We start from the raw sequence: 14,878 nt of genomic DNA, 5'->3' as shown, positions 1-14,878 counted from the left end.
TGTGAAACCGCTAGAGTGGCGAATTCCACCTTTTTACAGAAGATTTACAAAAGAAAAATGATTACCCATAGGTAGGATACATTGTTGCGAGCTAAGGAGCAACCTACCAAGAAGATCAATTATTGATGTCTAATAATGTGAATACTTCTTGAATTTATCAAATTTTTATAAGATCAGATCAATCATCCAAAGACTTATTATTGATTCTAAGAGCTGAATATAAGTTATGAAAAAAATTGCTGATGAAAAAAATCTTATTTATCTATTTCAATATCCTCATCAAAATAGGGAAGGTAAACATGTTGAAGAGTCTCGTCACATGGACTCCCCTCTGCACTTTCGCTGGACGAAGGCTTGCTGATTCGTTGAATGCACGCTTTGTCATATGCTTCGACATTTAAACCTGAAACCAGGAAGGACTCTAGTTCGTCAGTGAAGCGCTCAGTGTACCCAGCTAGAAATGGTCGGGCAGCGTCGGCAAGCAAAGTCCTGAACTGGGTGCGTTTTTGCTCAGGCGTAGTAGCCTTATTCTCCCCTTCTTGTTGTCTGCAATTGTAGTTTGTTATCAGAATCAGTATGTATGCTTGCAAACCGACTTCATTTATGACAGCAAATTGCCATTAACCTGATCTCTCTTAGTTGGAATGCAAAATAAGCATGCAAAATATTCTAGATTTTGGATTAAAACAATACAATTGTCTCAATGAAATATACCCGAGGACTTGGTGCCTAAATCAATTGTGACAGCTGCGTATAACCTAAGCAGGATCTTGACACAAGAAGTTCGTAAGTACATATTTTTGTGTGATCAGATACCAATCTGAATATTAGACAGGTTCCTCATTCACAGCTATGGTATACGACTTTGTCAAATAGAGAGTTTGACTCAAATATTTGTGGAGACCTTTTCTTCATTTCTTGGAATATCATAATCAGTGAAACAGCAGATAGAACTTATTTCAACAATATTGTTGATCATAATCAAAGCAAAAGATTCAAAAACTTGTGCAAAGATTGATATGGATTTTGAATCACTCTCCTTCAAGCAAGTGAATTACAGCCAATGCTAACCATGTGAAACAGAACAATCCATTAGATAAGAAAAAAAAAGTGAAGCCATTTCATGGTCATTCCATGCTTTACTAAAAATGGACTTTTGTTCGATCATAGGCATTGTTTGACATAATTAGAGAATAAATAGATGAAACTGAACTTGAGAGTTGAGATAATAAGGAAACAAACAGTACAATTCAGAACATCTAGTTTACTTCTCGAAAACATATGATTAGTACCATCATCATGCCAAACACATTGTTAGCATTTTACCTTTTAAAGAAAGATTCAGCAACGCCAATAATATGATGCACAATAACTTCGACATCCTCATCCTATAAAGAATTGAGCTACATGTCAACCTTTGAAGAAGACTGAAAAAGGGGACAAGAAAGCTAATCGAGTGATAACAATAGAGGGAACAAGAATACAACATGTGAAATTTTATCAAGAAGAAAATTGATAACCGAAATTTAAAATAAAATAAAATGAAACCATCTCTATCCTCCCCTTCTTTCCCCCTCAGCCATTCCCCCTCTCCTTTCTCTCCAACCTCCCTTCAGCCAATTAGATGTAGTATAAGAGGTGTAACTCATGTTGTAAAAACAGGGAATGCAAATTTAAACAAGCATATCTAGAATTCTAGAATTTTCCATCTCAGCTTCAGCATTAATTCTTTGATGGATTAACCATCACGTGCAAAAGATAAATCATTGACCATTCTTTTTGCCAGCAAAATAGGTAGTCCAGTTGATGCATTACTATTAGGCAATACATACTCAATCCCTTGTGAAATATTAATATCTGGGACATTCATTTGCTAACTAGATGGGGTGGAAGTAGGTTTCACTACCCTATTTCGTGAAGTTCAAATTAAATGCACACTTTCCCAATTCTTCCCGGCGATCTTGAAGAATTTCCCTAATCTGAGTTTTACAGACTAACACAAATATTTAAATTCATTGATTGCTTAAGATAGTTCCTAGATAAAGTTTCCTCAGTAGCAACGTAACCCCTCCAAAATGGGTAGACATTAACCAGAAGATTCTAGAATTAGAATATGTCGTACAATTACAGTTGCATACAAGTCCATAAACAAACAAAAGTCAACATAATCAAGGTTTAAATGCTAGATAACAAGAAACAAAAGGTGGAAATTTGGGATAATATACCTGAGAGAGAGTCTGAACTTCCCTTATTAACCAATGTTGAAGCCAGGGGTTTTTCTGGAGATACTTGCGCCGCTTCCAGTATTGTTCAACATTGAGCAATCCATCTATTGGTCCTGCTGAAGTTTGTCAGTGCACAGAACCAAAAAAAAAAGATATATTTGAAGAAAATAAGAAGTTGCAAAATACCCAAAGTACCTCTATCACCATTATAAAACTTCATTCTAAATTCGTGAGCATCTACAATGCATCTGCAAAACCAATAAATGCAGCATTAATAAGCTAGGCTCAATGAAAGCAAAGGAATAGTATGGACCAAATACTTAATAATGTTTAAATATTTGCTTATTGTTTTTATTCTAAGGTATTACGACAAATATTTGAAATTTTTTAACATGAAAGTGGTAGAGAGATATGAAGCCCACAACCTCTGTCCAAGTTTTGGATTCACATATTGTCGCCGGAAGTTTTGACCATTAAACCCATAAACAATTGAAAGATTATCAGTCTGCATGATTATAAACAAAAATGTCACAAACATTATACAAAAAAACAGATGAAAATGTAAGAAGAGTTTCATCAATATATTGTTTAATTTTAGGTACAGTATTATTTGAAATTCTTACTATTTATGAATAAGAGGCATGGCTGATGGATAGATGCTCCTCAATTTACTATATTGTGTAAGATTTTCCATAATTAAATAATATTTAAATTTCAGTTACTCGTGCACATGTTTGAGAATGTTTAATGACACCTTCAACACTTCTTTTTCTTCCCACAAAAGCAGTCCTAAAATGATAGATTTGAAATGCAATATGAAACTTTCAACATAAATTTTAACGCAATGAAACTTGCAGTTAAAACTCTGTACAACCTCCTGAAAAGTTTGTAATGGAAGCATCCAGCAAAATAAATAAGCATTTAATTCATATATAACCTTGCAAAGAGGACATTTGATTGAAGTCATGGATTCTGAATTTTTGCTCCCAACATATCGAGCCCATTGAGCAATACATTGATGGCAAAATGAATCTGTAAAATAAATAAACAGAAACAAGTTAAAGAACAATGTTGGTCAAGATCCCCCTGTCCAGTTTCTAAAATACTATGAATATCTCAGCTTTACAATCAGTACTGGTCAGTGCAGCGATCCATACCCATAAATCCATCAATAAATCTCACAAAAATCATGTCCCAAATAAATCTCAATTCTTCCATTTCCGGCATATCACATATTTTCCATGTGATAGAAAACAGTCCGTGGGCATCAAAGCCCCTCGAGTTATATGAGAGGATATAACTAACGTTCCAATCTGATATTCCAATGGTTACATGCACAGTACCCATTGCCAATTACCTTCTGCTATCGACTTGTTACTATGCGGAATACCCTGCACTTGACTCATTTACCAAGACCTTCTATATTGCTTGACGAAAAGAAGCAGCTGCCCATCTCTTCACAAAAGTTTCAACACGATCGCAGTACTTTAACGCCGACTAGCAATTGAATACGAGTAGATGGACTCAAGTAACTCGAACGATTTCTAGTTTGAAGCTGCGTACAACGAGACAGAGCAAAACCCTAATTCAAGGTAAAAGAATAACGAAATTCCCGAACCTCGAAATGTAACGATATACGAGGGAAACCAACGAATTCAAGAAAAGGGTTTGAAATAACCTAACGCGACAGATGATCGAATTTGGGGGAGAAAAAAAAAAGAAGGCAGAGGATGGCTTACGGAAACATCGATCTAAATAGGCTTCTTGGTTGATTGACTGGAGACAGATGGAGCACGATTGCGGAGGTGGTCGGAGGCCGTCGTCGCCGGCGGAAGAAGAGACAGCCATCGCACGAAATTCTAAGGATCCACTGTTTTGAATCGATTGATTCTGAAACGGACCTAAACTCTAAATTATTTTCTTCCGTAATAATTCCAGTAACAGGACGTTCCGATTAATACGTCATATATTATTTATTAAAAATTAGTTAGATTTTCGAAATATTTTCCGCATATTTCTCAACGACCTTTTAACGTCTTCTATAAATACAACCTATACGAACTCCGTACCAAGCGGAATATTCGACAAAAATCTCGATGGAGGCAGAGGGAAGAGTACACAGTGCGCAAGTACCGCGCACGTCGCCGGCGGAAGGAGGCGGGGAAGGAACGCAGCCGCGGAAAACTAGGAAGAGAAGATCGTGGACGGCGGAGGAAGACGCTGTGCTGCTGGCGTACGTCCGGGTTCATGGCGCGAGGAATTGGGATCAGGTGCCGATGATCACCGGGCTGGCGCGAAGCGGCCAGAGCTGCCGCTTTCGATGGCTTAACAGCCTCCTCCCCGGCCTCAAGAACGGCGTCGCCTTCTCCCGCGACGAGGAGCTCCACCTCTGCCGCCTCCATGCGGCGCTCGGCAACAAGTGGTCTCGCATCGCCGCCGAAGTACGTCGAACGATATCCTCGTTATTAATTTCCATCGATCGATCGATCGATCTGGTTTTTTGTTTTCGCTCTTTTAATTATTGATTTTGTTGTTATGGCGCAGATGGAGGGCAGATCGGAGTACGAAGTCATGACCTACTGGTTTTCCTATGTCCGTCGACGCCAACAGGCTGGACTCAACGTCTACCCTCCGGAGGTGCAAGCCGCCGCCAGACAATCTGTCCTCCACCAACCACAACGCAAAAGGCACGAGAGTCAGACTTCTTCGTTGCTACAACAGCTTCCGCCGCCGCCGTATCTGCCTCCCGTTGGCTATCCCAATTATCCCGTCGTCCCCACTTATCCGCCGGAACAACTCGGTGTCGTTTATCCTGTGACGATGGCAATCGCTCCTCCTACTCCTCTCCCAGTCATGGCTGAGGCATTGTCCACCAGCCAATTCTCGGCGTCACTCCTGCCACAGCCGAATCAGATTATTGTTGAACAGGGGATGCAGCCCCAGCCGCCGGCGCTACCAATGGAAAACGCAACGGAATTTAACGAGAATGACCAGCGCTTGGCGTCGCTCCCGCCATTGCCCAATCAGCTGATTAAGGTTGAACAGGAGAGGCGGCTACAGTCGCCGACGACGCTACCGTTAGAAAACGAGACGGAAGTAAAGGAGGACGTCCAGCCCTTGATGTCGCTCCTACCACTGTCGGATCAGACTTTTGAACAGGGAATGCAGCCACAGTCGTCGGGATCCGCAACCGAATTTTACTACTACGACGACGAATTTTTTGGCGCGTATGCTGTGTCGAAGAGTTGAGTGGATGCCGCTTGGCCGCCGCCAATGTTTTAAATAGATTTTTTGCACGTTGATGTATGGTTGATAGATTCTTTTCAGATTTTTGGTTCCAAATCTAACTCTAGCTAGTAAAGAACAAATTACGTACCAAGCTTTGTTTAATATATATTTTGTGCTTGAACAAAGAGACGATTAACATGTATGATTATAAGTCTCCAATTTGCAAATGGTGTTAATTGAGTCTTTTCAAGGCATTTCCAATATTCATCATCTTTATCTTTTTTTGAAGTAAAACTTTTCCCTCGAATAAGTGATCCTTAAATGCAAAAGAAGAGGAAAATGCCAAAGAACATTTGCAGTATTTAATTTCCTAAACATACAGTTAGTTCAGTAATCTCAGATATCATATATACTTGGACGATGAAGACGGCGTTGTCACTCCCGTCAAGAACGAATCTTGTGCTGCAGCATTGACACCAAGGGCGTAGCCAAGTAATAAGTTATCATGGTTGTAGCCCGATTTTTTTTTTAAGTTCCTAGTTAAAATTTGATTCCCTCTTTTAATAGTAGTTTGGGGGCCCATTTTTTAAGTATGTAGTTAGGGGGCATTTGTCTCCGAGGCCATGGTGCCGCATTTGATTCCCTCTTTTAATAGTAGTTTGGGGGCCCATTTTTTAAGTATGTAGTTAGGGGGCATTTGTCTCCGAGGCCATGGTGCCGCGGTAGGATATCCAGATTGTCACTCAGGCACCCGCGATTAATTTGATCCCCAACTACGGCGTATTTATAGGAATTTTTCTCCAAATAGGGATCGTAATCAAAGGATGCTGGGCATCTGGGTTGGCCGCTGCGTGCGCTTCCCGATTTATCCTAGTGGCCGGTGGAAAACTTCCGTGGGGTCGGACGAGTCACCCCTAGGGATTGAGTTAATACGACTAACTAGGATTAATATTTTTTTTTTAGTTAGGGGGCATTCAAATCGGATGGAAAAAGAGAAGGAAATTTAGAAAAGAATAAAATACCTAAGGACTTCACTAAACAAGAAATGCATAATTGATGTGTCAACTTTAACATTATGAGCTCGATATAGTTTGTCATGAACATTTTTAAAAATTATCCACTATCTCAGAATTGTGCTGAGGGTTATTTGAAATAAAAAATTATAATACTATATGTTCCAGCCAAATACCGAGATGGTTAAGCCACCAGTCAACAAACGATCCGACACGTGTGGCTTCTTAACAGAGCTCGAGAGAGAGGATGATGAGAACCTGAAATACACTTCAACAGGAGATGAGAATGGTGCCGAGGAAGACCCGGCAGGCCACTCCGACGCTCAAGTTAGTATTCCGTGGAAGGAAAAATGAAAATGTAGAAGAAGAAGAAAAAAAGAGTTTAGAAAATTAAACCAGCCCGTGGAAGAAGAAGAGCTTCCTCTTGGAAAAAGAGGTGAGAACCTGAAATGCACAACCCCTCTAGAGAAGAAGAAGAGCTCCCTCCCCCAGAAGAGGAAGAAGAAGAAGTCCCCATTTTCCTAGAACTCTCCCATTATGTAAGTGTATCAGGAGACCACCTCTGACGCATGTCCTTTCCTGTTCCTTCTTTTTGGCATTATGTGTAGGAAAAAAGAAGTTCAAGGACATCTTCTATGACAACTTTATAAAGGCTCTTTATGTGGCCATGTGTCTTGGGAACATGCGCAGCTTGTTGAATCCACAAAAGACAAATATTGACACTAGTCCATTTGACTAGCATTGCCAAATCAGTCCTAGGCTTGACTCCTTTGACTCTTTTTTACCTTAGAGAAAGAGTCAAGTCATCTATGGCACCGGCATCACTATAGTTTTATCAACAAGTGATCAATCTAGTTTTAACTTTGTTGGTTTCTACGACAACTATAGAACGTGCATTTTCAATTATGAAATATGATAACATTCAAATGAAGAAGAGTAAAAAGAAAATACTCGATATCAACAACTTAAATGAATAAGACAAATAAAATAGTGAAGAATTAATGTATTTCTTATTGCTGATGAATAAAAACTTGATTACAATCGTAGGATATACATGTCTTTATATAGCAGTGTGAAAAACTAAATTGATCCTAAAATCATGCTATGGATTCTAAAATTATGACAAGCAATATATTCTGTATCTCTATCAGTTCTTAAAATTTTGATTTCAAGTCCACTTTGTTTTTCAACAAATAGCTTAAATTGCTTGAAAATATTACATGCTTCTGACTTTTGATGTAGAAGATAAACCTAAATTTTTTGACTCAAATCATTAATAAAAATAATAAAATACTTATTACCTCCAAGTGATGGAACTTTCACTGTGGCACAAATCTGAATGAACAAATTCTAACTATTTTACGGCTCTCCATGACTTTCCTACGGGAAAAGGTTCTCTATATTTTTTGTCAATTAAACAAAACATGATTAGGCTTAATATATCAGGCAACTCAAAACCAAGCTTTCTTCTCGCTAAATAATTTAACAAAAAAAAATGAAAGTGCCTAAAATGTATATGTCACAAACCAATTACCATCCAAAATCTCAGATATGTTAAAGGTATAATTAATGATCGAATTTTATATTTTACTAATAAAACTGTAGAACTTGTTGGATATACAGACAGTGATTAGGTCGAAGATGTTGAGACTAGAAAAGAGTACATCAAGATATATTTTTCAATTTTCATCTACGATCAGCTATAATTTCTAAGTCTTCTAAAAAACAACAAGTGGTAGCACTTTCAACAACAGAAGCAGAATATATAACAATAACAAATTATGTTACGCAAGTAATTTTGCTAAGAAAAATTTTAGATTTTTTACAACACAAACAAGATGGTCATATGATAATTTTTTATGATAACAAGTCAACAATTGCATTATCTAAGAGTCTAGTCTTTCATGGTCGCAGCAAGTATATAGATATCAAGTATCATAAAATTAGAGAATGAGTTACAGAAAAATAAATCAACATCAAGTATTGCCCTAGTGAATGCCAAGTTGCAGATATCTTTACAAAACCAATGAAAACAGAGACTTTTCTCAAGTTGAAGAAGGTGATTAGGATGACTAACATTTGTGACTTGATTTAAGGGATACTATATTGTATTATTTAAATCAAGCCAAAATTAAGATAGAATATGTCTGTATTTAATGGATATGTTTTGAATAAAGGATTGGCTAAGGTTAAATCTAGATGTATAATTTTAGGATCCATAGCATAATTTTAGGATCAATTTAGTTTTTCACACTCCTTAAATTATGCATCTAACTAATTATGCATCTTGATTTAAATAATACAACATGCTCTTCCTTAAACCAAGTCACAAATGTTAGTCATCCCAATCGCCTTCTTCAACTTTATCTCTATATGATCTCATTTTATTGACAAGATTAGTAAGACATGAAAAATATTGCTCAATTGTTTCTGTAGAAGTCATCTCACATTGATTGTATAACCTTCATAGTGATTGCAATTTTGATTTTTGTGCTCGATCAACTCCTTTGTAAGATAGTTTTAAGATGTCCCACATCTCCTTTGTCGTCTTGGCATTTACCCTCATGCCAAAAATTGAATAATTTACTCCTTGATGAATTTATCTCAGCGCAAGTTGATCGGGACATGGAGAGTTTACATCAGCTCCTTCTGAAAGACCTAGAACAATAGAGCTCCAAAGATTTTGAGCTTTCAAATGTGTAGACATCATTATCTGCTAATAATTATAATCGAGCTTCCCATCTAATTTGGGACCAGACCAAACAACATTAAAATTGTTTGTCATATTTACGATTAAGAAAAATGAGCTAGAAGTTAACCTAACTCTAATACCACTTTGATAACACTCAGATGAAGAAGAGTCAAACAAAAACACTCGATATCAGCAACTGAAATGAAGAAGAGATAAATAAAATAGTGAAGAATTAATGTATTTCTTATTGCTGATGAATAAAAACTTGATTACAATCATAGGCTATACATGTCTTTAATTTATATAGCAGTGTAAAAAACTAAACTGATCCTAAAATCATGCTATGAATCCTAAAATTATGCATCTAGATTTAACCTTAGTCAATCCTTTATTCAAAGCATATCCATTAAATACAGGCATATTCTATCATAATTTTGACTTAATTTAAATAATATAACAAAACATGTTAAAATAATTCTTCGTAATAAAATGGAAGAAGAATTTATAATAGATTTTATGATTCTCTACATTGAGAGAGAGTTTTTCTCAAATATTCATTCAGATTCTGTAATTGATGAATATTATACTTTGAAGAATCGTAAATCACAACTTCAATAGTATATGTATGTATATATGGATCATTTTTATATTTTTGGAGTTTGGTATTGAAGGTATGCACATTGCAAACTAGAACACAAAGTTTAGTTTGTTGTTGCGAATTTAATCTTATTTTTATTTTCACTAAATCTCAAACTATTTAAGCAACAAACATGTACAACTTTTTGTGGTTTGTTATGTGGATCTTATCCTTTGAGATTGTACAATAACAACCACTAAGTCAAATTGCTTAAATCTTACTTTTTTCTATTTTAATGACTAACCCGCAAAGAGACTAACCCGAGCAGAATTAGGGTTTTGAGCAGAGGTGAGCAGAGGCGAGCCGCGATGGAAATGAGAGGCGACGGCGGGAGAGGCGACAGCTGGCCGAGGGAGTAGCGACGGCGAGCCTGCAATGAGACTAACTCGAGCGGAATTAGGGTTTTAGGCATAGGAGAGCATAGGTGAGACACTATGGAAATGAGAGTGCATCAGCGAGCAGAGGGAGAAGAGAGCACGATGAGCAGAGGGAGAATAGTGCACCGTGAGAAGAGGGAGAGCAGAGCGAGAATAGAGCGCGGTGAGCAGAGCGAGAAGAGAGCGCGGTGAGCGAGAAGAGAGCACGGAGAGCACGACGTTCAAGCTTTTTTTCCTACTATGCTTGCCACGAGTGCGCGAAGGGAATTCCTAGCCACGTCAGCATCTCCACATCGGTGTCACTCATGAGTCGCGCACTAGCGCTCAGGCTAACATTTCTGTATATATATATATATATATATATATATATATATATATATATATATATATATATATATATATATATATATATATATATATAATTAATATATTAAAAAATTGAGCTCCAATAAAATTGGGGCCCTAGACCTAAAGTCTGCTTTGGTGTAAGGAATTATGTTGATTCATGGACATACAAAGGAAAGCTTATCTTTCTCTCCCCTTCTTCTTTTTAACTCACTCTATCTCAAACAAGAGTCAAGATTCTTTTTTTCCTTCTTTACCTTTACCCTTCTTTCTCTTTCCCTGACCTCCAACAAACGAACAGTAAGGATCCACATCAAGAAATCAAGAGGCAGCAGGAACTTCATGCTCCACTCAGTACAGCACCTATACCAGCAGTGCCACATTTTGAAGATGCAAAGCACATTTCTGGGCCGACAAAGGCTTGTTTACATGTTGTTGTTGGCTTGGCTGCCGCACTATGGTATTAAGGTGTAGCACCACAGCCCACCACAGTAGATCAGGATGAGCAACAGAATCCAATTGGTGTGCAGAGCAATCAGGCTGAGCAGCTTAGGACTCATGAAAGGAAGCTTAAATTCGGTGCCAAGAGGGTCATACCCTCTAAGCAGACATGAAGATAGGAGCATAGAATATTCGAGGCTTCAACAAGGGCCTCAAACAGAAGGAGGTACTCAACCTTCTTCAACGGGATAGATTAAGTGCATTGTGTATCATGGAGGCTAAATTGACCGCTGCAGTTTATCTTAAACTCAAAATTGGTCCTTTCAGACACTGGGAGAGTGAGCAGCAGACAGGGGCTTCAGATAGGAGTAGGATGTTACTGTTGTGGGACAGTCAGAGCATTGCGTTAGAGATACAGGAGTGGGTTGATCAGTACGTCCACACGATTATACAGCACAGAGTCACAAGGACCTACTATGCAATGACTTTTGTGTATGGTCAGCTCACATTGACCAGTCGGCGTAGGTTGTGGGAGGGGTTACAGCAGATTGCAAAGCATATGACCTTACCATGACTTCTCTTAGGGGATTTCAACTCCCCCTTGTCCCCAGCGGATAAGCAGGGAGGGATGGAGGTGACTACACATGCTACAGTAGATTTCCAGGATCTTATTCTCCTGGCAGGTATTGAGGACTTACGCTACATCGGTTGCAGGTTTACTTGGACAAATGGGCACTTGGTGAGTAAGTTGGATTGGGCCATGGTTAATCCTCTGTGGTTGGAGCAGGATAGGAGCAGTTACGCAGAGTTCAGACCCCTAGGGACTATCTCAAACCATACACCTTGCATAGTCTCCATCCTAGAGAGTTGTGGAAGGCGGTCCAAGCCTTTTAAATTCTTCAACATGTGGGTCACTCATCCTAGCTTTCTACAGACAGTACATCAGTGTTGGGCATCATCATCACGGGGAGGGATAGTCACAGGAGCAGCACAGTACATACTCAGGCACAAACTTAGTCAACTGAAGGGGCCTCTCAAGCAACTAAATAGACAGGATTTTTAGCACATACAGAAGAGAGCCAGAGTGGCCAAGCAGCACCTCGAGGAAGTCCAGCAGCGGACTCTATCGCAGGGATGGGTGGATGAGGAGTTCCAGGAGGCCCGTAGGACTGCAGACAAACTAGCACAGGCAGAGTATCTGTTCTATCAGCAGCGAGCAAAGCGTACTTATTTTTGGGAGGTTGATCGCTGTACTACCTTTTTCCACTCCATGGTGAAGCGGAACAACAAGAGGAGAGAAATTGTGGCCATAGAGCGCAGTGATGGGAGTCTAGCCACCACGCCGGAGGATGTGGCTTGAGAGTTTGTTACGCATTTTTAGTCACGGCTGGGGTCCAGGTTGCACGTTCTGATTTTCTGCCGGATTACATGAGTTTTGGCAGGACACTTCCAGAGGATCAGCACTCCAAACTACTCAGGACACCGACAGCGGAGGAGATTAAGCATGCATTGTTTGATATTGGTGATCTTAAGAAACCGGGACCAGACGGATATAGTTTCAAGTTTTTCAAGCACTCCTGGGATACAATAGGTCTAGATTTCACTGCTGCTATACTTGAGTTTTTTCAGAGTGGGAGATTGCTTCGATCTTGAAACCACACTCTTATTGCTTTGATACCTAAGACGGATCATGTTGCTACTATCCATGATTATAGGCCTATATCGTGCTGCACAATATTTTACAAGGTGATTTCTAAGCTACTAGTCAGCCGCTTAGTAGAGGTGACCGATATGCTATTGCACCCCGCACAGACAGCCTTCGTCAGAGGATGTCTTATCATAGATAATATCCACCTAGCGCAGGAGATTCTATGACGGTATACCAGAAAGCGCATATCACCACGATGTACATTAAAGGTGGATCTTCAGAAGACTTTTGACTCGGTTCACTGGGAGTTCCTGCAGGATGTTCTTATAGCCCTTCGGTTTCCCCCCCACTTTTATCACATGGATCCGTGAGTGTATTTCTACGACATCTTTTTCGGTAGTGATAAATGATAGCCTGCATGGATTCTTCAGCGGCGGGAGGGGATTGCAACAGGGGGACCCACTGTCTCCATACCTCTTTGGCATGTGCATGGAGTATTTGTTGCTGTCACTTGAGAGATGTATGAGATGACTAGATTTTCACTTCCACCCCATGTGTGAGCCCCTACGGATTGCACACCTTGTGTACGCAGATGATCTGTTGTTGCTTTCATGCGGAGATGCCTCTTCAGTTATGCGACTAGTGGAGTGTCTGCGACAGTTTTCTCAGATGACAGGGCGCACGGCCAATGTGGCCAAATCCTCTATTTACATGGCAAGGGTGGATAGTACGACTCAAGATCGACTTTTGAGTATTACTGGGTTTCAGCAGAGGGAGATGCCTTTCAGATATCTGGGGATTCCCATTGCCTCGCAAAAACTCAGGATCTCAGACTACACAGCATTGCTGGACACCTTGACTAGGTGGGTCACATCATGGCCCAAGGCTACACTATCATATGCAGGGAAAGCACAGTTGATTGCATCAGTCCTCCAGGGAGTGGAGTGCTACTGGATGTCCACCCTGCCCATCCCCAATGTAGTCATAGATCGTATACATGAGATTTGCAGGTATTTCATGTGGACTACCCAGAGACCGCTTATTGCATGGTCAGAGCTTTGCCGGCCGAGGGCAGAGGGTGGTCTTGGCCCGAGGGCTTAGAATCTTGCCTTACTGGCTAAGGTTTTGTAGCATATTTAGGACAGGCAGGACGCACTATGGATTCGATGAATACATCACCGGTACTTACAGACAGGGGCGGAGCTACAGGGGGCGCCTGGGGACCCCCTGACTTTGAAAATAGAAACTTAGAATCTCAACAACCAGAGCAGCACAGTTCACCGGAGTAAGATCTCAACGAAAGCAGAGTTCTTGAGATTTCCGACGAGGAACCGTCGGCTTCTGAGAGCATCGAACCACCTCGCCGAGAACCACTCGCAAATGTAGGAGATGAAACAGAAGGCACGGATTTAACGATGCCTGAACCATTTACGATCGATGTCGTGCCGGATAATAGAGGAGATGATGCAGAGGAGACTGGAAGCAACATATCTCCGGCCGCAGAGTCAACTACGGAGAAGATTGAGGTCGAGGCAGATCAGGCCAGTAAGGCTCCACCGCCAGCGCGGGCAGAGCCAAGGATGACGACGTTAGATGAGAATGGAGAGGAGGCGGTGCCGACGCTGATGGTGTTTAAGAAGCCGGCGTTCTTGCAGGCAAAGAAGAAAGAGGAGAAGGTAAGCAACGACGTGATCGAGGAGACCATGAGCAAATTGTTGGAGAAGAGGAAGAGCAAGGTGAGGGCTCTGGTGGGGGCATTCGAGACGGTCATATCGCTGCAGGATGAAGGTCAACCTGGTCAAAGCTAGGAGAGCACCTCCGGCAAAGAGCCACCGGAGTCAACTTAGAGATCAGTGTCGAGGTCTTCATCTTATCCACTTCTTTCTCCTCGTTTCTCTTCTTCTTCTTCTTCTTCTTCTTCTTCTTCTTCTCCTTCTCTTCTTCTTTCTGCTTGTGTTGTGTATGCTTTGGATAGTTGAATTATTAAAAAAAAAAATCTTGTTTAAAATAAAAGTGATAAATAAAAAATAACGAAGGATTGGAATATTAGAGAATCCTGTCTCATAGAACTTCTTCTAGCCAATGCACTTGCGCCAAGTGGCTGCTTCTCCGTCTTTACAATGACAATAAACCCATGTACATTATCAGCGGCGAGAGTCCGAAGGCTCCAGCCAAAGCTGCAGCTCTCTGTTCAAAGTCCATGGCTTTACTCTCGTCTCCTCGTACCTTCCTCACTGGAAGCCCCTCGGCAAAAATGGCCCCCCCCTCGGCA

The 14,878-nt window shown here is 40.3% G+C and overlaps 1 protein-coding gene and 1 pseudogene across 2 annotated transcripts; one reads left to right on the top strand and one right to left on the bottom strand.

Annotated features, from left to right (window-relative positions):
• Window positions 1-181: 181 nt before the first annotated feature.
• Window positions 182-4,105, bottom strand: LOC141818520 (uncharacterized). 2 transcript variants are annotated; one of them, XM_074706007.1, is made up of 7 exons: window positions 3,965-4,105; window positions 3,163-3,257; window positions 2,651-2,730; window positions 2,421-2,473; window positions 2,226-2,338; window positions 1,327-1,388; window positions 182-546 (listed from the first exon to the last, which is right to left on the bottom strand). In XM_074706007.1, the coding sequence occupies exons 1-7, from the start codon at window positions 4,071-4,073 to the stop codon at window positions 255-257; spliced, it is 804 nt and encodes a 267-aa protein (XP_074562108.1). In that variant the 5' UTR covers window positions 4,074-4,105; the 3' UTR covers window positions 182-254. The 2 variants fall into 2 exon arrangements, with proteins under 2 accessions (XP_074562108.1, XP_074562109.1); XM_074706008.1 differs by having other exon boundaries at window positions 2,226-2,329.
• A 7,124-nt stretch (window positions 4,106-11,229) lies between these two features.
• Window positions 11,230-12,833, top strand: LOC141818522 (uncharacterized; annotated as a pseudogene).
• The last annotated feature ends 2,045 nt before the right edge of the window (window positions 12,834-14,878 follow it).

This window comes from Curcuma longa, unplaced genomic scaffold, assembly GCF_044706935.1.
Source record: "Curcuma longa cultivar G26 ecotype Majalengka, Jawa Barat unplaced genomic scaffold, ITB_CL_G26_1.1 contig_25175, whole genome shotgun sequence".
Classification (NCBI taxonomy): domain Eukaryota; kingdom Viridiplantae; phylum Streptophyta; class Magnoliopsida; order Zingiberales; family Zingiberaceae; genus Curcuma; species Curcuma longa.
The sequence above is the reverse complement of the archived record's forward strand: the minus strand, read 5'-3'. Positions and strand labels throughout refer to the sequence as shown.

Coding starts and splice junctions, on each gene's coding strand:
- LOC141818520 (XM_074706007.1), bottom strand. CDS start 4,073: ATGGCTGTCTCTTCTTCCGCCGGCGACGACGGCCTCCGACCACCTCCG. Junction 2,474..2,650: donor AATCCAAAACTTGGACAGAG/GTTGTGGGCTTC, acceptor TTGGTTTTGCAG/ATGCATTGTAGATGCTCACG. Junction 1,389..2,225: donor AAGTTCAGACTCTCTCTCAG/GTATATTATCCC, acceptor AATTCTTTATAG/GATGAGGATGTCGAAGTTAT.